This window comes from Artemia franciscana, chromosome 4 (assembly GCF_032884065.1).
Source record: "Artemia franciscana chromosome 4, ASM3288406v1, whole genome shotgun sequence".
In the NCBI taxonomy this organism is placed as follows: Eukaryota; Metazoa; Arthropoda; class Branchiopoda; order Anostraca; family Artemiidae; genus Artemia; species Artemia franciscana.
Genome location: NC_088866.1, coordinates 17102679 through 17128270, shown reverse-complemented (window position 1 = coordinate 17128270; position 25592 = coordinate 17102679). Strand labels below are relative to the sequence as shown.

General features: G+C 36.7%; 1 protein-coding gene across 1 annotated transcript in view; it reads right to left on the bottom strand.

Moving 5' to 3' along the window:
• Positions 1–25592, bottom strand: part of LOC136026061 (NAD(+) hydrolase sarm1-like) — a gene marked incomplete in the record, with an annotated part of 166228 nt that overhangs the window by 113969 nt on the left and 26667 nt on the right. The window contains 1 exon segment of the mRNA XM_065702247.1: positions 10739–11122. Within this exon segment, the coding sequence (XP_065558319.1) occupies positions 10739–10927 (189 nt within the window).

The window sequence follows — 25592 nt, the reverse complement described above, 5'->3', positions numbered from 1 at the left end:
TGCATCACTATTTTTTGAATAGTAACTTTAATTAAGATCATATGGAGTAGTGTTTCGTTTTTGTGAAATTAATTTTATGAATTTCGAAAAAGGACACGAAACCCCTGAAATATGAAGTCAAATTGAAATGGAAATACATCATTAAAACCGCTAGAGTCGAAAATTTTTAACTAAAGAATTAAAGTCTCTCACTTTGAACAACAAATATAACAACATTTTGATACCTGCCCTTCTTTCCCGTTTTTTCTTTTTTATTTTAATTAAAAGACCCCTTTGACCCCGTTTGTAACATCTTGGTCGGTTTCGCGAAGAGTCACTGATAAGGCCACTGAACGTCTATTTATTGGCCTGTTCTTGTTGAAAATGTAGAACATTCTGCATGGCAATTTTCAGCGTAAATAAGGCATAATCCAAAATGAAATTCAACAGTCTTTGGAACTTCTTGCGGTACCAGTAGGTACCACCTTGCGAAGAAAAGTATAAAGTTCCTGGCTGTTCCTTATTTAGAAAATACTTTTGTTTCACCTAAAAAATTCTTGCTTATAATATAGGCTAAATATCCGTGCAGTATATAATTATCTAATTGCCATTTTCTAGTTCAAGAGATGCAGGTCTGATTCAATGAAAATATCAAGTCAAAGATAAAAAAAATACACGGAACAGTGGATATTTAGTTACTTTATAAAAATAATAGCCAGGGCTGTCACGTATGGGGGGGGGCTCCCCCAATGTTCTTGGGCACTTGGTAAAAAAATAAGTCGGTAAATTCCGTTTGCGAAGCGCCACGGTTTTGCGCTTTTTGACGCCACCAAAATTTTTTGTTCGGTTAAATAAAGACCATGAAAATACTGACACGTTATCTACAGAAATCTTAAACTTAGTTGGTAAACGAAGCAGTTTTACCGACTCCTGTCTTGTTTTACAGATGATGCCACAGTTTTCCATTTGGTTAAATGAAGAGGATAAAAATAGTGACGTGATATGTAACGAAATCTCAATTTCGGTCGGTAAATGTAGCGGTTTGACCGACTCGTGCAACAGACATTACGCTAATTGTTGAAAAAAACAGTCAGTAAAAATGACCAGCCAGTCTGTAAAATCCCTTGCCTCCCCCCCCCAAAGCATTTTGGCTAGTAACGACCATGTTTTCGCTTCCCATCAGGTTGGTGGCTATTCTTTGTGGTATCCTCCATAGCAATATATTTTATTGAAATTAGCTTTAACAACAGTTTGGCAAGCAGTTGATTATTTCAGAACTGTAAAACTGTTCGTGGTAACGAACTGTAGTAAGGAGCGACCCGGCTCAATAGTAACCAAAAATCAAAATGTACATGCTATTACTGTTATCAATATTGCTTCTGCTACTGTTACTACTACTACTTCTCCTACTAGCCCCATGACTACTGTGATACTAGTACTATGAAGGCTACGTCTATGAAGGTAAAAGTTGGGGGAACATTGAGGACAAATTTGAACTAAATCAACAGACCTTATGTGCATTTAGATTGTCAAAAGATTATCAAACAGTTCGTGGTAACGAACTGTAGTAAGGAGCGACCCGGCTCAATAGTAACCAAAACTCTAAAAAATCGCATTTTGATATCAATAGCTACATCAAAAGAATCGCATTTCGATGCTGATTTTAAATATATAAGTTTCATCAAGTTTAGTCTTACCCATCAAAAGTTACGAGCCTGAGAAAATTTGCCTTATTTAAGAAAATAGGGGGAAACACCCCCTAAAAGTCGTAAAATCTTAACAAAAATAACATCATCAGATTCAACGTATCAGAGAACCCTACTGTAGAAGTTTCAAGCTTCTATCTACAAAAATGTGGAATTTTGTATTTTTTGCCAGAAGACAAATCACGGGTGCGTGTTTATTTGTTTGTTTGTTTTTTTTTTTTGTTTTTTTTCTTTATCCCAGGGGTCATCGTATCGACCAAGTGGTCCTAGAATGTTGCAAGAGGGCTCATCGTTCTCAAAGTTCTAGTGTCCTTTTTAAGTGACCAAAGAAATTGGAGGGCATCTAGGCCCCCTCCCACGCTCATTTTTTCCCAAAGTCAATGGATCAAAATTTTGAGATAGCCATTTTGTTCAGCATAGTCGAAAACCTTAATAATTATGTCTTTGGGGATAACTTACTCCCCCACAATCCCTGGGGGAGGGGCTGCAAGTTACAAATTTTGACCAGTGTTTACATATAGTGATGCTTATTGGGAAGTGTACAGACGTTTTCAGGGGGATTTTATTTTGTTTTGGGGTGGGGCTGAGGGGAGAGGGCTATGTTGGAGGATCTTTACTTGGAGGAATTTGCCATGGGGGAAGAAAAATTCAATGAAAAGGGTGCAGGATTTTCTAGCATTACAATAAGAAAATGAAAAATAAACATGAAAACGTTTTTTCAAATGAAAGGAAGGAGTAGTATTGAAACTTAAAACGAACAGAGATTATTACGCATATGAGGGGTTCTAAGAATACTTTAGCATAAAAAGCGAGGTATTTAGGAGGAGATATATACCTCGCTCTTTTTGCTAAAGTATTTTTAGTAATTTCAACTATTTATTCTACGGCCTTTCTGATTCAGGGGTCATTCTTAAAGAATTGGAACAAAACTTACGATTTAGTGTAAAGAGCGAGGTATTAACGAGGGTACAAACCCCCTCGTATACATAATAAAAATATAAGATTATGAAAGTTTGTTACGTAAGTTAATTCTTAAGTTACGTATATTTTTTACTAATAAAAACTTTGGTTAAAAATTAAAAGTTCTAGTTGCTTTTTAAGTAACCGAAAATTTCGAGGGCAACTAGGCCTCCTTCTTCACCCCTTATTTCTCAAAATCGTCTGATCAAAACTAAGAGAAAGCCATTTGGCCAAAAAAAGAATTAATATACAAATTTCATTTTAATAATTTATGTGCGGAGAGCCAAAACCAAACATGCATTAATTCAAAAATGTTCAGAAATTAAATAAAAAAAACTAATTTTTTTAGCTGAAAGTAAGGAGCGACACTAAAACTTAAAACGAACAGAAATTACTCCGTATATGAAATGGGTTGTCCCCTCCGCAATCCCTCGCTCTTTACGCTAAAGTTTGACTCTTTGCCACAATTCTACTTTTTAAAACAATTAAAAGCTTTAGCGTAAAGAGCGAGGGATTGCGGAGGGGACAACCCATTTCATATACGGAGTAATTTCTGTTCGTTTTAAGTTTTAATGTCACTCCTTACTTTCAGCTAAAAAAATTACTTTTTTTATTTAATCACACTACTGGAGCGACAGAATAGGGCAAACAATTTTGTAAAATATAGGAAAAAGTTTCCAATTACCAATAGAACAATCTTGGCTATATTTGGCAATCCTGTCTGCCTAACTGATGATTTTTAGACATTATCGCCAAACATGTCTCTTAGATAAAATGTAATAATCAGCTTGGCAAAATGATTGGATGAAGCAAATTAAAGGTAATTATTATGAGCTTTTTTTGTAGCATATACCTGCCATAGAGCCTAATTACCTGTCCAAATCTGAGTTGTTTCCTTACCATAGAAGGAAAAAAAGTGGAAACACTACATGTTCGTATGCGTTAAAGATATGGGTCTCATTATCCTAAACAGACGACCCCTGTATAATTCATTAACATTTACAAAAAACATGAAATTGGGCAGCTTCTGGAACTTCGTTATTCTGCAAGCATACTCATTTTGACGTTTCGTCATCTTTAAATGCTTCTTTCCAAGCTGCAATGGATTTGAAACGGCGGTATCACTTCTACTATGATTTGAAAACGAATTTTTGAGTAGATTTTTTGAAGTTCTGGATTCCAAAAACAAGTTTTCGGTCGTTTTATTTAAGCTTCAGTAAACTTAAAACAGGACTGTAGCTTCTACATCAAACTCACACTGCCTAGGTAGCAGAACTAGTACAGATAAATGTGACAACTTCTCCTGGGCAGACTTGTGTATCATAGATAATTCGCAGAATGCCTAAGCCTGTAGTGGCACAGTAGATTGACCTTTCCTTGACAAAAAGGGACCCTGGGTTCAATCACATCTGCCACAGGGTTTGGAATTGCATGGATATTACGCATTAGAGTCTCAAAATAACTAAACAATAAAAACAAGAGACGAAACAGGGTGTCTGGAATGATAATTGGCTAAGTCATCAAAGTTTTATCACATATACATTGGAATGGAAGTTCTAACGATGTGAAACGGGTGAAACGCACGCACAATGCAGAAGCACATGAATTCCAATTGTTGAAGTGGATTAATCGAGAGGCATGATGATTAAAAATTTTTTAGAGCAAATTTGAAAGTTTGATTGCAACCGAAAGAATACCTGTCGCTATTCAGTAATGGCTACAACATCTAGTCTTCTGATAGAAATTCCAGTTTGTCAATTGCGTTGGAAGAGCAACACTTTGGTTTTCTCATGTTTTTTTTTCAATGCTGCCAATTTCAGCTTATTCGGAAAAAGATCAACATTTCTGCAAACCTCAAAAGCCATCCGATCAAATGATTTGACTTCCGAGTGTTGACGATATCCAATGATATTGATCGGGTGGAGTGCTATCCAATCCAAGCATGAGCGGAGCGTTATCCGATCCAATGACAATGCACGGACGGACTAGTTTTATTAGATATCCAATGTAATTGAAGAACGTGTATTTTGCTTGAAGTGAGGTATCTGGTGAAGCCTAATAGATGATCTGTAATATTATATTTTAGATAGCTGAACATAATTCTTATTGAAACCAAAAAGGATAGTTTTTGTTTGTCCTTGATCCAGAACCAACAGTGTGAGAGGAAATGTTGAATTTTATTGTCTATATCAGAGAGAGCTATCTTAAATTGTTCCACAAAGATAATGTTTCAAATTGAAGTTTGACCAACATCTAAAATTGCTTAAGATACGTGGTGATTCCCTGACCTCCGGAGATCACCAGAATAGTACATTAGAGTCTCAAATGGAGAGATTTACAGCCTTAAAATGGGAACATTCTCTGTCCTGTTGTGGCGCAGTGGGATTGGTTACTGCTTGATAGTACTTTCGATCTGAGCTATGGCGACCCACCACAGAACATGGATTGTGATTCCAGTGATAAGATTATGCGATAACGTCTACCTAATAAAATGTCCATACTCGCATAAGATAATCTCCATAATCCCATAAAATTATGTAAAACACCCCCCCCCCCCTCTGTCCGCCAGCTTCCAATCAAATTAATTAAAACAAACTTCCCGAAAAAAAAATTCAAAGAAAAGTGAAGAGCCATATTAAACTTAAGACCAACCGAAATAAATGCCTAGAATGATTCAAATCCGAAACGACCAGAAATTACTATTAAAGAATAAATGAAACCCAAAACAAATGGAAATTAAAGAAAACGGTCATAGGAAATATGGAGCAAGCAGGTACTAAAATAGATGAATAAGTAAATCTTAAAACGAGTAAAAATTCAATTGAATGTTCCAATAAAACTTAAAGAAACAAAAATTACTACAAACAGGAGTTTCACTACTGACCTTTTCCTCTTCCCCAAATTTTGTTTTTCAAAATACCGTCGAAATATAATAATCAAGACGACTGGAAAGAACTAATGAAAATAAACTGAATATTTGATATTTACTGATACTAATTATTACAAATTGAACAATTCAAAACTTATCTTCACTGTAATTTCCATTTTTATTTTTCAATGCTGTAAACATGAAAGAAAATATTTGCAAGAAAATATGTGCTGATGGTTGCCCCTTCAGCACACTTTACCCTTTCCACCTTAATCTTCAAAAGTAGGCTGGAAAAGCAAGCATGTTGCATCTTATTCAATCGAAAATATTGAAAGATTATCGATGGTTATCACGGAAAAGATATGTCACTCACTCAGTGCAACGGGAAGACTTTAAAGTTGATGTTCAAAACTGATCTATTGATCGTTCAAGGAGCCATTCAATTACACGAGCACTACAAGGACAGGTATTGTCAGGGATCCCTAGCCTCATAATAAGAATCAGATGTAATTGTTGTTTATAGCTTCATTAACTTCACAACAATACCTATTTTGTCCCATGTAGTTGCCCTTGTTCAGTTGCTGAACATTGGTTTGGATTTTTTTTGGGAAGATTTTCGAAGACCCAACTTTAATCCCGACTTACGGCCAAGTGACTTCCGTTTTTTCCATTAGTCGAAGAAGTGGAACAGGGGCAGCATTTACAGACTAAGGAGCTAAGAAAAACCATCATAACTCAGACTTCAAACAATTGGCGGTCCAACTTTATGAAACGGGTGTTTATGAAGAGGGAAATAAGCTTGTTTCCATATATGACAAATGCCTCAAACGACAAGGTGATTATGCAGAAAAATGGTCTTGATTGTATTACTTTTAGCAATAATAATTATTATTATTATTTTTAACCGTCTTTCCTTTGTAGCCTATCGGAGGTTGAAAAAAAAAAAACAAAAAAAAACAACTGCTTTGTTGAAGAAACAAGACCAACGGAACAAAACAGGAATATGGGTAGAAAATCCTTAAGTAGGCGGTAGAAATTAGAAGACTAATTTTGCAAAGCTCTCAATAATCTTTGACTGGCCGCGAGATGAATCAATTTAACTATGCAATTTTCATTCTCTAAAAAAACTCGAGTTAGCCTAGTTTTCTAGCTACCATACTTTAGGGGGGTTCAGGCTCTTATTAAAATTCTCAAAATTGAATTTCATTATTACAAATATTTATCAGTCAAATTCATACAATATCGCGAAATTTTCATAGAGATTTTAGAAAACTGAAGGAGATTAAAAACTGTGGACATCCGTTAAACAGCTGTTTTTGGCGTTCGAGAGCCCCACTAGCGGTAGACGAAAAAACAGAAGAAATTGAAAGTGTCACACCCAGAAAGTACTTCTCATTGTTATTTAAGGTGAACGGCTGTAATTTTTGGGCAAAAAAAGATTGACCAATGACCATTGCGATACCAGTGGTGCCCTTTCTATATCGATTCGACGCCAGTTTCAAGGGGTTTCTGGCTCATTTTGAATTATTAAGATTAATTGAGATAATATTTACATCTCCTGAATCAGCTATATATGATTATTTTTTCTCACTTGACAGTTCTTGAAAACACTTTTTAAAAGTTTTGGTTACTATGGGCTAGTTTCCGTTCCTTGCTTGGTTGTAGCTACTGCTACAAATTTGATTAGATAGACTCCCAAGAATGATCAAACTCAGATAAATTTAGTAAACTAAGTTTGGCTGGTATGACATCGCCATTAAATTTAAATTTACCAGAATTTTTCCCACAGCTCTTCTGTTGGTGACTGTCCCAAGGAAGATTTCTTGTGCAACAAGTTGCTCTTGGCCCAAGGGTTTATGGCTGTAAGATTCAAACTAATCAGGACAAACATTTCCTTGGGACTTTTCTTGACTTCCATTCCCTCCCACAAAAAAAGTTCCTCCTTTTGACACCGACTCCAGAAAGTTTCGTGCCAATCGTTACTCAACTCGAGCAAATTTTCTTTTTCTGCGATATTACACAATTGTAAACATTTGGCACATTGCTCCAGTAGATCTGGAGGCTATGCCATCCTTGGAGGCACATTTATTCGACCTTTCTATTTTGCACAAAATAACCACCTTAAGATTTTAATCTGGTGTTTTGGGGGCTACCCGAGAGGACCAAGTCGCAAAAAAAGACGCAAGATGTGGCTGGATGCCCTCCTGTTGCTTCGACCTTAAACAGATTTAAAAAAAAGATTTTTTTAACTGCAAGTAAGGAGCGACACTAAAACTTTAAACGAACAGAAATTATTTCGTATATGAAAGGGGTTGTCCCCTCTGCAACGTCTCACTCTATAGTTTGACTCTTTCTCGCAACTCTACTTTTTAAAACAATAAAGAACTTTAGCGTAAAGAGCGAGGCATTGCGGAGGGGACAACCCCTTTCATATATGGAATAATTTCTGTTCGTTTTAAGTTCTAGTGTCGCTCCTTACTTGCAGTTAAAAAAAACTTGTTTTTTATTTAATTTCTGAATGTTTTTGAATTAATGCATGTTTTCATTTTGGCTCACCGCACATAAACAATTAAAACAAAATTTGCATATTATTTTTTTGGCTAAATGGCTTTCTCATAGTTTTGATCAGAAGATTTTGATACAAAAGGGGTTAGGGGAGGAGGCCTAGTTATCCTTCAGTTTTTGGTTACTTAAAAAGGCAACTAGAACTTTTTATTTATTTTATGAACATTTTTATTAGTAATAAATATACGTAACTTAAGAATTAACTGACGTAACGAACTTCTATATTTGTATAATTTTATTACATATATGAGGGGGTTCGCCCCCTAGTCAATACCTCGCTCTTTACACTAAAACTTGAATTTTATCCCAATTCTTTAAGAATGGCCCCTGAATCCCAAAGGCCGTAGAATAAATAGTTGAAATTACTGAAATTACTTTAACGTGAAGAGCGAAGCATTGTGGAGGAGATAAACCCCCTTATTTACGTAGTAATTTCTGGTCTTTTTGGGCTATAATGCTGCTCCTTACTTCCAGCTGAAAATTTTTCGTTTATTTATTTTATCATTTTTTTCTTAAATAATGTTAGAAAATCTGCAGCCCCTTCATGGAAAATTCTCTTCCCTCATGATAATTTCCTCCATGGAAAGATCCTCCCACTCAACACCCTCACCCCCCTCCAACACATAAAATTCCCCCTGAAAACGTCTGTACACTTCCCAATAACCATTACTATATGTAAACAATGGTCAAAGTTTGTAACTTGCAGCCCCTACCCCAGGGACTGTGGGGGATTTTGTCGTCCCGAAAGACATAATTAATAGGTTTTTCGACTATGCTGAACAAAATGGCTATCTCAGAATTTTGATCCGGTGACTTTGGGAAAAAATGAGCGTGGGAAAATGAGCCTAGGTACCCTCCGATTTTTTGATCACTTAAAAAGGGCACTAGAACTTTTCATTTCCGTTAGAATGAGCCCTCTCGAGACATTGTAGGACAAAAGGTCGATACGATCACCCCTGGGAAAAAAAACAAATAAACACGCATCCGTGATCTGTCTTCTGGCAAAAATTACAAAATTCCACGTTATTGTAGATAGGAGCTTGAAACTTCTACAGTAGGGTTCTCTGATACGCTGAATTTGATGGTGTGATTAAGATCCAATGACTTTTAGGGGTGTTTCTCCCTATTTTCTAAATAATGGCAAATTTTCTCAGGTTCGTAACTTTCTATGGGTAAGACTAAACTTGATGAAACATATATATATGAAATCAGCATAAAAATGTGATTCTTTTGATGTAACTATTGGTATTAAAACACCATTTTTCAGAGTTTTGGTTACTATTGAGCCGGGTCGCTCCTTACTACAGTTCGTTACCACGAACTGTTTGAAAACCTCTTTGCCTGTATTAAGTTTTCTATGTATAGCGATAAAAGATAATAACAAAATATGATGATAAGATAATACTTGAGAAACAAAATTATGGAAATCTTACCTAGCCTCCAGCCCACCCCCACCCTCAAAGGGCAAATATATGGTCCAAAGTATACCAGTTCAATGCACTCTAAATCCAATGAATTATATCATCCGTTCTTCGCTTTTGTAGCTATGAAACCGGTTATCTGAGATGTAACCCAAGCGTTATTGAGCGTGTTTCCAATAACCAACAAGTACCGAATTTATCAAAAGCATTCTTTTGCTGAAAAACAAGCATCATAGAATGGGTCCCCTAATAGGACCGAAAAGACACGTATTTAGGCGAATAATTTTCTGGAAAGAGGATTTTTGGTCAAAATATAGTACGAGAGCCCCCCCCCCCCTCAACTGCCAATTGTTCTCTGAACATATCTTAAATAATGCGGATTTTAGAATTTGTTTCGAAACAGATCTTGAGCAAGCAGATACATTTATCCATTGACCATCACAACAACGCAGTAATTTATTTATTAGCCATAAGCCGACGCTGTTTTGTTAGCATACTCTGAAACGCGGATATCAAAACCAGCTCAAGATAGGGGAATGACCAACGAGTTTTTTTCTTTTTTTGTTTGGATTACGTGGTCAACAACAAAAATAAATAAATAAAGGATGAAAGGGATTAGGAGGAAGTAAACAAAAGAAGTGGCAAATATTTTGGATGAATACTGCGGTTCATCTTCTAAGCCTCTTAGAAAAAAAACCAAAATTATAAATCTTATAAGATAAATACCAAATATATACGGATTAATTGTCCCCGACTGAGAATGAAGTGATTACTCTGCTTGTTCCTTGAATCATAATCAATTAGTTCACCGCTTTTAGGATACCTCCTCTATAAAATACTGTAAACGCAAAACATATTCAGTTTCGAGCATGTTCTAACAGTTAATATTTAAAAGTAAAAACAATGGAGTTCATTTTTGTATTTATTGTAAATATCTGTCTTGATAAAAGGATCTACTAGCCATAGTGTAAGTGCTAGTTAGCCGCATTTAGGACAAGAACTATACGCTGCAAAGGCCTTGTGCAAAACTGTGCCTAAACTGTGATGGAAGCAAATTAGTGCTAGGCCCCTAGACCCATTATTTCACAATAATATGGGGTAAAATCCAAAGTGATACCTATTTACTGAAGGCACCTTTTACGTGTTGGAACAACATTTACAGTGTACAAATTTCATAGATATTCACTAAACATAGTCTTGTTTTTCTGAACAGGCCGCTGAGTTTATAAAAGTCATACCTTGTCGTTTATCGCAGATGTTGATCGTCCTCGATACAATTTTCCAGGCCGAAGTCCACTAGTATGCTGGACACTAAATTTTCTGGTGTTTCTTGGCAATACTGCCTTCGAAAGACTTCCTGTAGCGTTATTCAACTTCTCAGTCGACCTCGAAGCTGAAGCTCTATGGCGTTTACTACATTCACACATTTTAGAACATCACTGAATGTCTGCGTTGACACCAGACTGAAACAAGTATTTTTTGCTATTTATCGAATCAAGAGATATTCCTTAGAACTGACAGCTATGTAAATACTGGTAACAAGCCTTTGGTTACAGGAGAGTTAGTAAAATTCCTATTTATGGGTTGCTGGTGTAGCTAGTTGAATTTCAGTAGAACAACTCCTGGAATGCAAGACAGATTAGTAGAGCATATGCATTTGAACGGTTCCACTAGTCGGAGATGTTAGGTTAGGTTCCTTTCCTTAAATCTTGAGATCTAAATTCTAAATTTTGAGATACCCATTTTGTATAGCATAATTGAGAGGTCAAGTAATTATGTCTTTGAAGATGCCCCCCTCAAAGCCCTCAGGGAAAGGGCAAAAAGTTATGCTAGTTCCTCATTCTACCTTATTATATTCTGCAAGTTCTAAATTAATGTACTCAGTCATTCCTGAGTTACGCCCTTTTGACAACCAGTGTGCACGTAACATTGTCTTTTTCCGCTCGACTTTCGCTCGACTCTCTTAGGAGACAGGATCTCCTTTACGCTTTAGATCACAACTCGACTCTTTTAGAACTTGCAATAATTCTTTGGAAATAGAAATAATTCTGTCATTCAACATTCGAAAAATCTGTCGTGATCTAAAGCTTTTTTTTACTGAAGAATTGAGGTTAAAGATACACACTCCTGGGGCCACTTTTCAAACAATACCTACAACTAAGATAATTATCACGAAAGAATCTATTTCCTCTTTCAATTTTTTTAAGGTGTGTCTCCATATATGATACATGTACCAAAGAGACCTAATGATCAGTAAACAGGCAACCAAAATTCTACTTCCAAAAGCTTCAACATCATCCGTCAAAATGGTTAGCTTATCAGTAAGTGGATCAAAATCAAGTCTTTTTCATTTTAGTTATGTCTTTTTTTTTTTTTTTTTTTTTACTCACATAGGACATAAACACGGAGAGTATAAAGAATGAATGCAATGCAACACTATAAAACACCATACAATGTAACAACAAATACATCATTAACTATTAAATGACAGAACTCTAGAAAAAATTAGTTATTAACTAATATTTTAAGTAGAGATGGACACAAACAGTATCAGATAATTAAGATAATTAGGAGACAAGCTGAGGTAGGAGGAGGAGACAGACAGTTTTCTTCACTGGGCCAGGAGGGCATCATAAAAACTAGCCAAGATATCTAGGCCAAAAGTCAAAACCTTATCGGACTGCTTCAGATCAATCTTAGAGGAGAGGCAGATACCGACTCCTATATCATATATTAATTTTCTTATATTTTAATCTATTAATTTATTATGTATTAATTTTGTTTGTATAATGTGGTTCTAGACGTTTACTTCCCCCCTGATTACCCCCCAGAAAATCCCCCAAACGGACCTCCCCCCAAACGGAAAAGACCATCCCTCGTGGAAAATACACCCCGTGGAAAATATCCCCTCGGGGAAAATACCCCTGTGGAAAATATCTCCGCAGAAAATACCCCCCCCAGAATATGCCCCCCCGTGGAAAATAAAGCTTCCAAATTTGAGTATTTTAGTTTTTTTCTTAATTTCCGTGGGGGGGGGAAAGAAATTTCGGTGCTTGTGTATTATTCGCCATTAACTCAAATTTACGCTGTGGGTAAAATTCAAGAACAATCCGTTTTTTTCGTTAGTTTCTTTGCTACTTTAGAAACAAATTTGGGCTATAGGTTTGTACATCAGGGGAGGGGGTCTGCATGTATAGCGGGTCTGCATGCAAAATGTGTTAGGTACAATTATTCTGCATATTATGAAGTAAGATTTGTTTTCTGACTTCAAACTGTCCAAATACTTTACCCCCCCCCCCCTTATGTGCCAATATGTAGCCCAGATGATATATTAAGCATATGTTCTGTCACTTGTCTTTGTCTTGTCTCGCGCTGAGCTGAAAGAAACTAACGAAGAAACCGGTTTGTTCTCGAGTTTTACATAGCGTAAAATTGAGGGAGTGGTGCATAATACACAAGTACCAAAATTCCTCCCCCCATGCAAATTAAAAAAACGAAACCCAAATAACATGCTCAAATATGGAAAGCCTTATTTTCCACGGGGGGTTGTTTACCGTGGGGGGAATTTTCTGCGGGGGATATTTTCTGGGGGTATTTTCCACGAGGGGTATTTTCCGGGGGCTATTTTCCACAGGAGGTATTTTCCGTGGAGGTTTATTTTTCGGGGGTTATTTTCCACGTGGGGGTATTTTCCTCGGGGAGTATTTTCTGAGGGGGTGTATTTTCCAGGGGGTAAACGTCTAGAACCACATTATACAAGGGAATAAATACAAACAAAGTCAATTGGATCTATTGCACTATTACCAGGAAGGAATGAAATATATTTACAGATGAATAGCTAGTAATGAGAAATAATTGTATATTTTCTTCCATATTATTTTCCAAGTTTTATGTTCTTAGGCTTGTCCAGGTAAAGAATCACAAATATTTGGGAAAAGAATCACAGTATTTTTGCTAAGCGAATGGAAACCAAAAATTTTCAATTTTCTTTACCTCTATTTTAAGAATTTTCTGTCGGAGGGGAATTTCAAGGGACATAATCGGGTCATACCCCCCCCTCCCCCTACGTGAAAAGAGTCTTGTATAAAAAGTTAGCTTACAAATTCTAGTGGGAAAAAATGAATCCTAATGTGAAAAAAATAACGTTGAACTTGGCCTTAACAAATTAACTTAAAAAGTTCCCTTTCGTTCTCCACTAAAACAAAAAAATTTTGAAGAAGGACCAGGACTGCCCCTCCTATTGCTACCCCCCTACAGCCTGAAGTAAAGATAGACATGAGAATTTTAAATATTGATTAAAACAGAGTTGATTATTAACTACCAATAACTTTTCTCGAATTATTATTAATATTCAAATATCAGTAGTGTCTACACGAGTAGGCCTATTATTGGAAGGTAAAACTACCAAGACAAACTACAAAAAGGACAATTTTTGGCAGTCTATGATCTTTTATCCATAAAATCTGGCCTGACCATTTCAACCGTTCTACCAAGACACTGCCAAAATGACGATTTTGGCAAGTCTATTATCTTTTGTCAATAGAATATGGCATAATCATTTTAATCGTTCGATAGTTTTTGGTAGCTTATGATCTCTTATCCATAAAATATGGCCTAACCTTCTTAACTGTTCTAACGAGACAGACTACAAAAATCAAAATTTTTGGTAGTCTATGATCTTTTATCCATAAGATATGGCCTAACTGTTTCAACCGTTCTACCAAGACGGACTACCAAAATGACTATTTTTGGCAGTCTACGATCTTTTATCCATAAAATATGGCCTGACCATTTCAACCGTTCTACCACGAAGGACTACCAAAACGACAATTTTTGGTAGTCTACGATCTTTTAACCACACAATATGGCCAAACCTTTTTAACCGTCCTACGGAGACAGACAACAAAAATGACAATTTTTGGCAGTCTATGATCTTTTATCCGTAAACTCTGGCCTGATCATTTCAACCGTTCTACCAAGACACTGCCAAAATGATTATTTTGGCTAGTGTATGATCTTTTGTCAATAAAATATGGCATAATCGTTTTAACCGTTCGACGATGTTTGGCAGCATATGATCTCTTATCTATAAAATATGGCCTAACCACTTCATCCGCTCTACCACGACGGACTACCAAAATGACAATTTTTGGCAGTCTACGATCTTTTATCCATAAAATATGACCTAAACTTTCTTAAACGTTCTACGGAGACAGACTAAAAAATGACAATTATTGGCAGTCTATGATCTTTTATCCATAAAATCTGGCCTGACCATTTCAACCGGACACTGCCAAAATGACGATTTTGGCAAATCTATGATCTTTTGTCAATAAAATATGGCATAATAATTTTAATCGTTCGACGATTTTGGAAGCCTATGATCTCTTGTTCGTAAAATATGTCCTAACCTTTTTAACCATTCTACGGAGAAACAATACAAAATGACAATTTTTTGCAGTCTATAATCTTTTACCCATAAAATCATTTCAGCTGTTCTACCAAGAAAAACAACCAAAATGACGATTTTTGGCAGTCTATGATATCTTATCCATAAAATGTGGCCTAACTATTTTAAACATTCTACCAAAACGGCGATTTTGGGCAGTCTCTTATTTCATAAACACCAGTGTAGATTGCAACTAATGCAACTAAAATGTCCATCACATGACCGAACCACCTGAAATCACCAACTATGCACGCTTCTCCTCCGACGATTTTCGGCAGCCTGTGATCTCTTATCCATAAAATATGGCCTAACCTTTTTAACCATTCTACGGAGACACACTACAAAAATGGCAATTATTGGCAGTCTATGATCTTTTAGCCATAAAATCATTCCAACCGTTCTACCAAGAACAAGAGCTAAGAGCTCATATGGCACTTGTGACGAGGTCGGAAGAGCCAAGAGCCAATAGCTCATATGGCATGAGCTCTAGCAAAATTATAAGAATCAATAGATTGATTTAAAAGGAAAATCAGAGGCTTACTGCCGGTCGGGATTTAAAATAAGAGCTCTGAGACACAAGGTCCTTCTAAATATCAAAATTCATTAAGATGCGATGACCCATTCGTAAGTTAAAAATACCACATTTTTTCTAATTTTTCCTCTCCTTTCGACCCCCCCCCCAGATGGTCGAATCGGGGAAAACAACTTCCTCAAGTCCATTTGTGCAGGTCCCTGACACGCCTACCAATTTTCATCGTCCTAGCAGATCCAGAAGCACCGAACTCGCCAAAACGCTGGACCCCCCTCCCCAACTCCCCCAAAGAGAGCGGATCCAGTCCGGTTACGTCAATCACATATCTACGGCATTTGCTTATTCTACCCACCAAGTTTCATCCCGATCTCTCCACTCTAAGCGTTTTCCAAGATTTTTGGTTTCCCCACCCAACTCCCCCCAATGTCACCAGATCTGGTCGGGATTTAAAATAAGAGCTCTCAGACATGAGTTTCTTCTAAATATCAAATTTCATTAAGATCTGATCACCCGTTCTTAAGTTAAAAATACCTCACTTTTTCTAATTTTTCCGAATTAAAATCCCCCCAGCTCCCCCAAAGAGAGCGGATCCGTTACAATTATATCAATCACGTATCTAAAACTTGTGCTTATTCTTCCCATCAAGTTTCATCACGATCTCTCTACTCTAAGTGTTTTCCAAGATTTCAGGTTTCCAAGATTTCTGTTTCTCCCCTCCAACCTCATATGTCCCCGGATCCGATTCAAAATGAAAATGGAGAATCTGAGACATAATACTTTTCCATATATCAAGTTTCATTAAGATCCGATCACCCATTCGTAAGATAAAGAAACCTTAATTTTCACGTTTTCCAAGATTTCCAGTTTACCCCTCAACTCCCCCCAACGTCACCGGATCTGGCTGTGATTTAAACTAAGGGCTCTGAAGCATAAGATCCTTCTAAATATCAAATTTCATGATCTGATCACCCGTTCGTAAGTTACAAATGCCTCATATTTTCTAATTTTCTTAATTACCCCCCCCCCACCAACTCCCCAAAAGAGAGCGGATCCGTTCCGGTTATGTCAATCGCGTATTTAGGATTTGTGTTCATTTTTCCCACCAAGTTTCATTCCGATCCCTCTACTCTAAGCCATTTCCAAGATTTCCGGTCCCCCCAACTCCCCCCAATGACACTGGATCCGGTCGCGATTTAAAATAAGAGTGAGTTATGAGGTCCTTATAAATATGAAATTTCATTAAGATCCGATCACTCCTTCGTAAGTTAAAAATATCTAATTTTTTCTAATTTTTCAGAATTAACCCTCCCGCCCAAACTCCCCCAAAGAGAGCGGATCCGTTCCGGTTATGTCAATCACATATCTAGGACTTGTGCTTATTTTTCCCACCAAGTTTCATCCCGATCCCTCCACTCTAAGCGTTTTCCAAGATTTTAGGTCCCCTCCAACTCCCCCCAATGTCACCAGATCCAGTCGGAATTTAAAATAAGAGCTCTGAGACACGATATCCTTCTATGTATCAAATTTCATTAAGATTTTATCACCCGTTCGTAAGTTAAAAATACTTCATTTTTTCAAATTTTTCCGAATTAACCGTAATTGGTTAATATCAAGTACCATAAAAACAACCAAAATGACGATTTTTGGCAGTCTAGGATTTCTTATCCATAAGATGTGGCCTAATTATTTTAAACATTCTACCAAGACTACAAAAATAAGAATTTTGGGCCGATTTTTGGCAGCCTATGATCTCTTTTCCATAAAATATGGCCTAACCATTTTGGACGTTCTACCAAAACAGAATACTAAAATAACGATTTTTGATAGTCTATTTTATTTTGTCTATAAAATATGGCATTGTGACTTTAACTGTTCGACGATTTTTGGCAATCTATGATCCATGAAATATGGCCTAACCATTTTAATCGTTCTACCAAAATGACGTTTTTTCCTAAAAATTTGATCCCTAAAATTTGGCCTAACCGTTTTCACCGTTGTACCAAGACAAACTACAAAACTGGATATTTTTTCAGTCTATGATCTTCTATCCATAAAATCTGGCCTGACCCTTTCAACCGTTCCTAACCGAACCTTACCGAACCTAAGACAGACTATAAAAATGACGATTTTTGACAGTCTATGATCTTGTGCCAATAAAATATGGCCTAACGACTTTAAGCATTCTACCAAGAAATTTACATTATCGAGCTAAACAATTACAACATTGCAGATTCATCCTCTAGATTGAATCTTGTTCAGACTATGGACATGGCGAATTCTATATGCAAAATTCAATTAATGTTCTTCTCGTATCTTGAGAAGAATGCTTTATTCCTTGTTTTTATGACTATGCTTACATAGTACCCCATCTCATAAGATAAAAATTTTCAACTTTAAGTAGTTATTTACAGCAATAAAACAGTGTTCGTTTGGATTTGAATAATCATCTCAACATTCTGGTTTTTCAAGAGAATCACTACTATTACCGCTATCTCTAGCTCTCAAATACTACGTTTTGCGGAAAACTTCTGCAATTTTAAAATTTTGAGCTTTTTTTTACAGCATTTTTGTGCAAAAAAAAACAAATTGACATGCGTCAATGTTTTCCGACGCATGCATGAAAACGTGCTCAAGAATCAAATAAATGGCTTCCATGCAACTAAACCACATGCCATTCAACCGAGTTCAATTAAAGCCTTGTGTACCTCACCCTCCATGTCAATCAATTCCCCCCCATTCAACTCTATTCCATTCAAATCAATCATTATGCATCTCAAACCCCATGTAGCAGAACCCCCATGTAACTCAACCCATTAACCTCGTCACCCATTCATCTCAACTCTTATTCAGCTCAAACCGTGTGCAATTCTACTCTCATTTAACTCAGAGCTATTTAAATCAACCCTCATTCATATCAATCTTACCTAACGTGTAATCGGTTAAACGCACAAATAGGGGTTGAGCTCCACGGAGTTGAGTTGAAAGATGATTGAGTTAAATGTGGTTTGTGTTGCATAGGGGTGGATTAAACGACGGTTGATCTGCATAGAGTTGAACTAAAGGAGGTTGAGTCAAATGGGGTTTGAGTTGCACGGGGGTTGAGTTGAACAGAGTTGAGTTACTTTCGATTGAGTTGAACCATTTTAGCCGGAAATTTCCTTTTTAAAAACAATTTAAATACTGTTAAGATAATAAATTTTCCTACTACTACTGCTACTACTACTACTACTACTACTACTACTACTACTACTACTACTACTACTACTACTACTACTACTACTACTACTACTACTGCTACTACTACTACTACTACTACTACTACTACTACTACTACTACTACTACTACTACTACTACTACTACTACTACTACTACTACTACTACTACTACTACTACTACTACTGACAACTCATCACAGCCATCTCAGGCCACTACAGCTGCACATGCTCCTTGTCCGGACCGAATCTTTTCACAGATTTACTTCCCCCCGTTTGCTTTAAATCCTTTTTATGGCCCCTTCCCAGCCTAACCGAAGACATTCTACTTTTCGTTTTGGCCAAAATGAACTGAAAAAAAACAACATTTTTTTAGATATTTCCTAATTCGACCTCAAAAAGTGAACTAGTAATCTTAACCTTTTTCTTCTTATAGCCCTAGAAAAGAGGACCTGAGCGGGTTTTTTTCGCACAACTTAATGAATCACATATTCTCAGCATCTACCATCCTTACTAATAATTAATTTTAAAAACTTTTTCTGCCAAATAAGTTTCTCAAAGAAAAGTAAAGAACTCCATTAAATCAAAAATTAGCCGAAATAAAAATAAATAATATACCAAAACGTAAAACTATAACAGACACCACCAATAAAACAGATGAAAGTCAAAACGAACACATATTACAATAAATAACTGAGTCAAACTAGAAATATGCAGAAATTAACATGAGTATGGCTCAGAACTTCCATGCTTTCTGAAGGCTAGAACATAATTAACACTTTACCGAAAAAAATACATTATAAATGTTTTCACTTTTTTAACTTTAATAAATCTAAAATTATTCAGACTTTAAGGAATAAGTATCAATATATGTTTTTTAGACAATACACATTCAATTGTATTTTCAAACAGTCCGTGGTAACGAACTGTAGTAAAGAGCGACCCGGCTCAATAGTAACCAAAACTCTAAAAAACGCAATTTGGATACCAATAGCTACATCAAAAGAATCGCATTGTAATGCTGATTTTAGATATATAAGTTATAAGGGGCTGCTTCCTCATCAACGCCCCACTCTTTACACTAAAGTTTTTTACTGTTTTAAGAAGTAGAGTTGAGAGAAAGAGTCAAACTTTAGCGAAAAGAGCGGGGCGTTGATGAGGAAGCAGTCCCTTTCATATAAGAAGTAATTTCTGTTCGTTTTACGTTTTAATGTCGCTCCTTACTTTCAGTTAAAAAAACTTGTTTTTTTTATTTAATTCTCAGTAAAGTACAAAGTATGTTCTGGCCTTGAGAAGGCATGCAAATTGTGAGACCTACTCATATTAATTTCTGCATATTTTGACATTGACTCAGTTATTCATTGTAATATCTGTTTCGTTTTGACTGTCATTTATTTATTATTGGTAATTTGTAATAGTTTTACGCTTGTATATTATTTGATTTTGTTTCAGCTCATTTTTGATTCAATGCTCTTTTGACAACCTGCATACAGACTGCGTGTTGTGATTCAGTTAACCCCCCGCCCAAAAAAACGTTCCCTGAAAATTTTACCTTTATACCATTAGGCATGGTTGTAATGGTAGTAAGAGTGCTAGTAAATTAGTAGGCTACTATTAGTAATAGTATTACTAGTAGAAGTATTAACAGCAATAGCACTAGTGCTAGGAGCAGCAGTAGTATTAACATATGCCTTTTAATCAGTTGAACACACCCCTTGTAAAGTCCAAGAAGTTTGCTGAAATGTTCTTTGGATAACCTGCATATTTATATACTTCTTCAAATTTTCATCTCAATGCTCTTAGCCTTACAAGTAGTTGCAATAGAGATAGTAGATGGAGCAGTAGGAATAGTAGCAGTAGAACTAGTAAATGTAGCAGTAGTAGTAGTAGTAGTATTAGCAGTAGCGTGCACATATTACCTTTTGGTCAATTGATTATCCTCTTTAAGCATTCTCTGAGAGTTTCAACTTAATACATAAATTAATTCTTAAGATATACTCTTTTGACAATCTAAATGCACATAAGTTCTGTTGATTTAGTTCAAATTTGTCCTTAATGTTCCCCCAAATTTTACCTTCATAGACGTAGCCTTCATAGTACTAGTATCACAGTAGTCATGGGGCTAGTAGGAGAAGTAGTAGTAGTAACAGTAGCAGAAGCAATATTGATAACAGTAATAGCATGTACATTTTGCTTTTTGGTCAGTTTAACATCCCCTTCCTGATACCCCGAAAGTTTCACCATGACATGGTAAGTCGTTCCAAAACTATTGCAGATGTGTCCTTTTGACCCCTTTTTCATCTTAATACTCTAAGCCTAATAGATTGTTGCAATTGAAGTAGTAGTTGGAGTAGTTTAGTAGTAGCGGTATTAGTAAAAGTAGCAGTGGTAGTAGCGTTAGCAGGGGCATGCATATATTACCTTTTTGTCAATTTATCTTCCTATTTAAATATCCTCTGAAAGTTTGAACTTAATATCCGAATCCATTCTTGAGATACGTCCTTTGACAATTTGCATACACATAGTGTGTTATGATTTAGTTCAAATTCCCTCTAAATATTAAGTCAAATTTTACCTTCATAAACGTAGCCTTAATTGTACTAGTTCCACAACAGTAGTGGTACTATTAGGAACAGTAGTGGTACGCGGTAAGCCGTTCTAAAAATTTTGCTGATATACCCGTATGATTTAGTTCAACTTTACCCTCAACATTTCCTCAAATCTTGATTTCAAGTAGTACTCGCTACAGAAGCAGTAGTTTTAGTGATAGTACTATTAATAGTAGAAGTTGTAGTTGTGGTAGCAGTAGAAGCAGTGGTAGTTGTAGCAGTAGTAGTAGTAGTAGCGTGCACATATTACCTAATTGATCATCTCCCTTATCATTTCCTAAAAGTTCCAAATTAATATACTCAGACATTCCTGAGTGAACCCTTTTGATAACCCATATACACGTAACATGTTGTTTCTTGTTGAGTAGTTCAACACTACTCAACACTCCCTGAAAGACTCGCCTGACCGCACTTTGTATTTTTGGAAAAAAAGGTCAAACATGCATACCTTTCTCAATAACATGTACTAAATGCAAACAATTAAAGCATTGCCTATATTACAGCCCTTGCCCTAAGGGCTGTGGGGGGGGGTTGACATTCCCAAAGGCATAATTACTAGACTCTCTAACAGTTCTGAAGATAATAGATGTCCCAAGATTTTGGTTGGATCTTCGTTTTGGAAAATGATGGGCCTGGGGGCGGGTCTGGTTGCCGTTAAATCACTTTTGACTTTTAAAAAGGACTTTATAACTTCCTATTTGAAATCAAATGAGCCCCATCTGAAGTTCATACGACCCATCATTCCATAAAAATCTTAAATGCCCCCAGGGTGTTAGCTACAACCCTTGTCCCAGGGCTTTCGGGGGGGGGGGAGGGCTGTGTCAGTACTGGAGACATTGTTATAGGCTCTTTAGACTATTTTAAACAAAATGACAATCTCACAATTTCAATCAGATGCGTTTGGGGAAAAAAGGGGTTGTCGGGATGAAAGGGAAGAGGCTAGTTTCCCTCCATCACTTTTGACTCTTAAAAGCGAACTAGAACTTCCGATTTTCAATCAAATGAACCTCCTCTAAGGTTTATACGACCATCCCTTCCATAAAAACCTTATATGCCCCAGGAGCATAGCTTAAAACCCTTACCCCCAGGCTTTGCTTTAACCCCAATAGCCTTGTTATATGATCTTTGAACTATTTTGAATAAAATTGCAATCTCAAAATATCCCTTGGATGCATTTGGGGAAAACAGGACATGAGGAGGGGGGCCTATTGGCCTTCCGATTGCATTTGAATCTTAAGAAGGGCACTAGAACTTTTTATTTTCAATCAAACGAGCCCCCTCCGAGGCTTATACAATCAACCTCTTCAATTAAAACCTTGTTTGTTAATAATGGGCACCTAGCATAACTTATTTCTCCATTGACTTCAAACAAGCTTTCGACTTAATTTGGAGAGAGAGCCTTTGGCATATGCCATATTGGCATATTGACAATATGGCAATATTACTGCATTATGGCGTCCTGTCAAATATCGTATCACTCATTAGTAACATGTATGAGCGGTTCAGAAGCCAAGTACAAACAGTTGAGGGAACAACCGAAGAATTCTAAACTTCTGTTGGTGTTTTGCAAGGATGCATCCTCTCAACTCACATGTTTTATCTCTTCCTCCATTGTGTAATGTCGCATGTTGAAGCAAGAATGGGGCAATGATAGTAGGGATCGTAATCGACAAGCTTAGCATACGCAGACGACATCGACATGCTCACTGGATCCGTCGCTGAACTCTAAACCAAAGCAGATAAGCTGGAAGTAGTTACAGGAACCTTCGGAATGAAAATCAACGAAGACAAAACGAAAGCCATGCGTGTGTCAAGGTTCAATAGCCCAACCCCACCAAAAATAAAGCTTAATGGAGCGGAAACAGAATGGGTAGACAGCTTCACATATCTGGGGAGCCAGATCACAAGCGACAACAATCGCTCAGTGGATATCAAAAGACGCCTAGCTCTGCATACGGCCAGCTTCAAAGCTCTAATGCCAATTTGAAAGCAAAATCGGATCTCCGTGAAGCTAAAACTGAAACTATTCTGCTCAATCATTATTCCTATAGCTATTTACGGTTGTGAAACATGGACAGTCAGAGTAGATGACTCCAGGCGACTCTCCGCGTTTGAGACAAAGCTGCTGCGTCGAACTGCTGGTATAATATACGTAGATCGAGTCTCAAATTCCGACCTACTCAAAAGACTGCAGTATAACACGAACATCCTGAACAGGGTCCGTGTCCAACAATTCAGGTAGTTTGGCCACGTCCAGTGAATATGCAACTATCAACTACCGAAAATTCCCTCCGAAGGTCGCATCCACGGTTCTCACCCTCACGGTCGCCCTCCGAAGCGCTGGAAGGAGAACTTCTCCAAATGCAACCTCCCGGGTCTTCTAAAATTGGCACAAAACAGAGAGCATTATAGGCGATAAATACATTCGCTCGTGAGGATAGAGGCCCCGAGACGACCACCAAGGCTGGATGGGACTTAAGTAAGTAAGTAGCATAACTTATAGCCCTTGCCCTGAGGGATGTGGTGGGGTTGCCATCTATAAAAACATAACTACTGGACCCTTCAGATACGCTGAACAAAATGGCTATATCAAAATTTTTATAAGAAAAGTTCTAAATAAATAAATAAATGACACATTACGGCAACATCCTTCTTTACTTAGGTAGCGCCGTTGATTAATTTAAAATCTTCCACAAAATACGTTTTTCAAAGAAAGTAAAGAGCTCCATTAAACCAAAAATCAGCAAAAATAAAGTCAAATAGCCTTCCAAGCGTAAAACTGCCACAAATCACCAGCAATAAATAAATGAAACCCAAAACAAACAGAAATTCAACAGATAGCCGAGTCAAACTCAAAACGAGCAGAAATTAACATGAGTAGGGCTGGCACCCCCATGCCTTCTAAAGACTAGAATATAGTTTCTACTTTACTCATAACAAGATACGTTTTAAATATTTTCACTTTTTTAACTTTACTAAATAAAAATTATTAAGACTTTAAGGAATAAATATCGGTATATGTATATCAAACTGTTAATCCGCATTCATTTATTTTCTGTCAATAAAGTTCAAATATTGTTCTGGTCTTCAGAAAGCATAGGGGGTGTCGATACAGTCTTTTTCATGGAAAAAGAAAATAACTTTTTACATCTTTTCGGCTTTTTTTCATTAAGAATCCATAGCTTGGCATGTTATTTGCATGTTGGAGAACATTTTTCAACAATTTTTAACAGCATGCACCCTATTGAAAATCTGGACACAAATAATATCGTTTAACTTAGTTTTATACGTCCTCAAGTTGGTTTGGATATTTGAACTTAATACCAACCCCAAAAATTAGATCTATGCTCTTTGACAACCTTGATACACTTACAATCTGTCGATTTAATTTAAATTGTAAGATCAGAAGTAGTAATAGCAGTAACCCTGACAGTTTCAACTTGTTACCCTGAGCCGTACTTGGGGTATTACTGAGATGTCTTATTGGCAATCAGCGTGTATACAGCGTCTTTTGATTTAGTTTTAAAGCAACATTTACTTTTAAAGCATAATAGGCAAATTGCATAACTCTGGGGGGTTGACATACCCAACATCCCTAGAGACATAGTTACTGAACCGTTCAACTATGCTGAACAAAATGGCAATCTCAGAATTTTTACTGGGTGTGTTTGGAAAATAGAAGGGCTTGGGAAGGAGGGCTGCTTGCCCTCCGGTAACTTTTGACTTTTAAACAGGGCACTGGAACTCTTAATTTCCAATCGGATTAGCAATATCAGTTTATATGATATTGCTATACATGATAGCGCTGCGTTACCTCTGATATTGCTTATATGCCCTTTCACTTAAATCTTTCTTTGCGACATCTTCCCACCCCAATCGTGGACGGCCTGCTTCCCGTTTAGCCCTAGACAGTTGGCCGAAAAGGACAATCCTTGGCAATCTGTCATCCGTCATCCGAAGAACGTGTCCAGACCATCTAAACCTTTCTCTCATTATAGCCCAAGAAAGCGGGACTGAACCACTCTTTTCATACAGCCTTCTGTTTGAAATACGGTAAGTCATTCGGGTACCAAAAACAATTCGAAACAGTTTAAAGTATTTAAAATTCCCATATATGATTGTTATCCTGGAAAAAAATAAATTAAAAAAAAAAGGTTTCAACCCATGCCTAATTTATAATACAGTGTTTTCAATTATAGTCTGCAAATTTAGTTTTCAAATATGGTCACTATGAGCTTTAAAGTGCTGGAAAGCAGCTTTCTATTACGCCACGTTCTATCAAAAGGAAA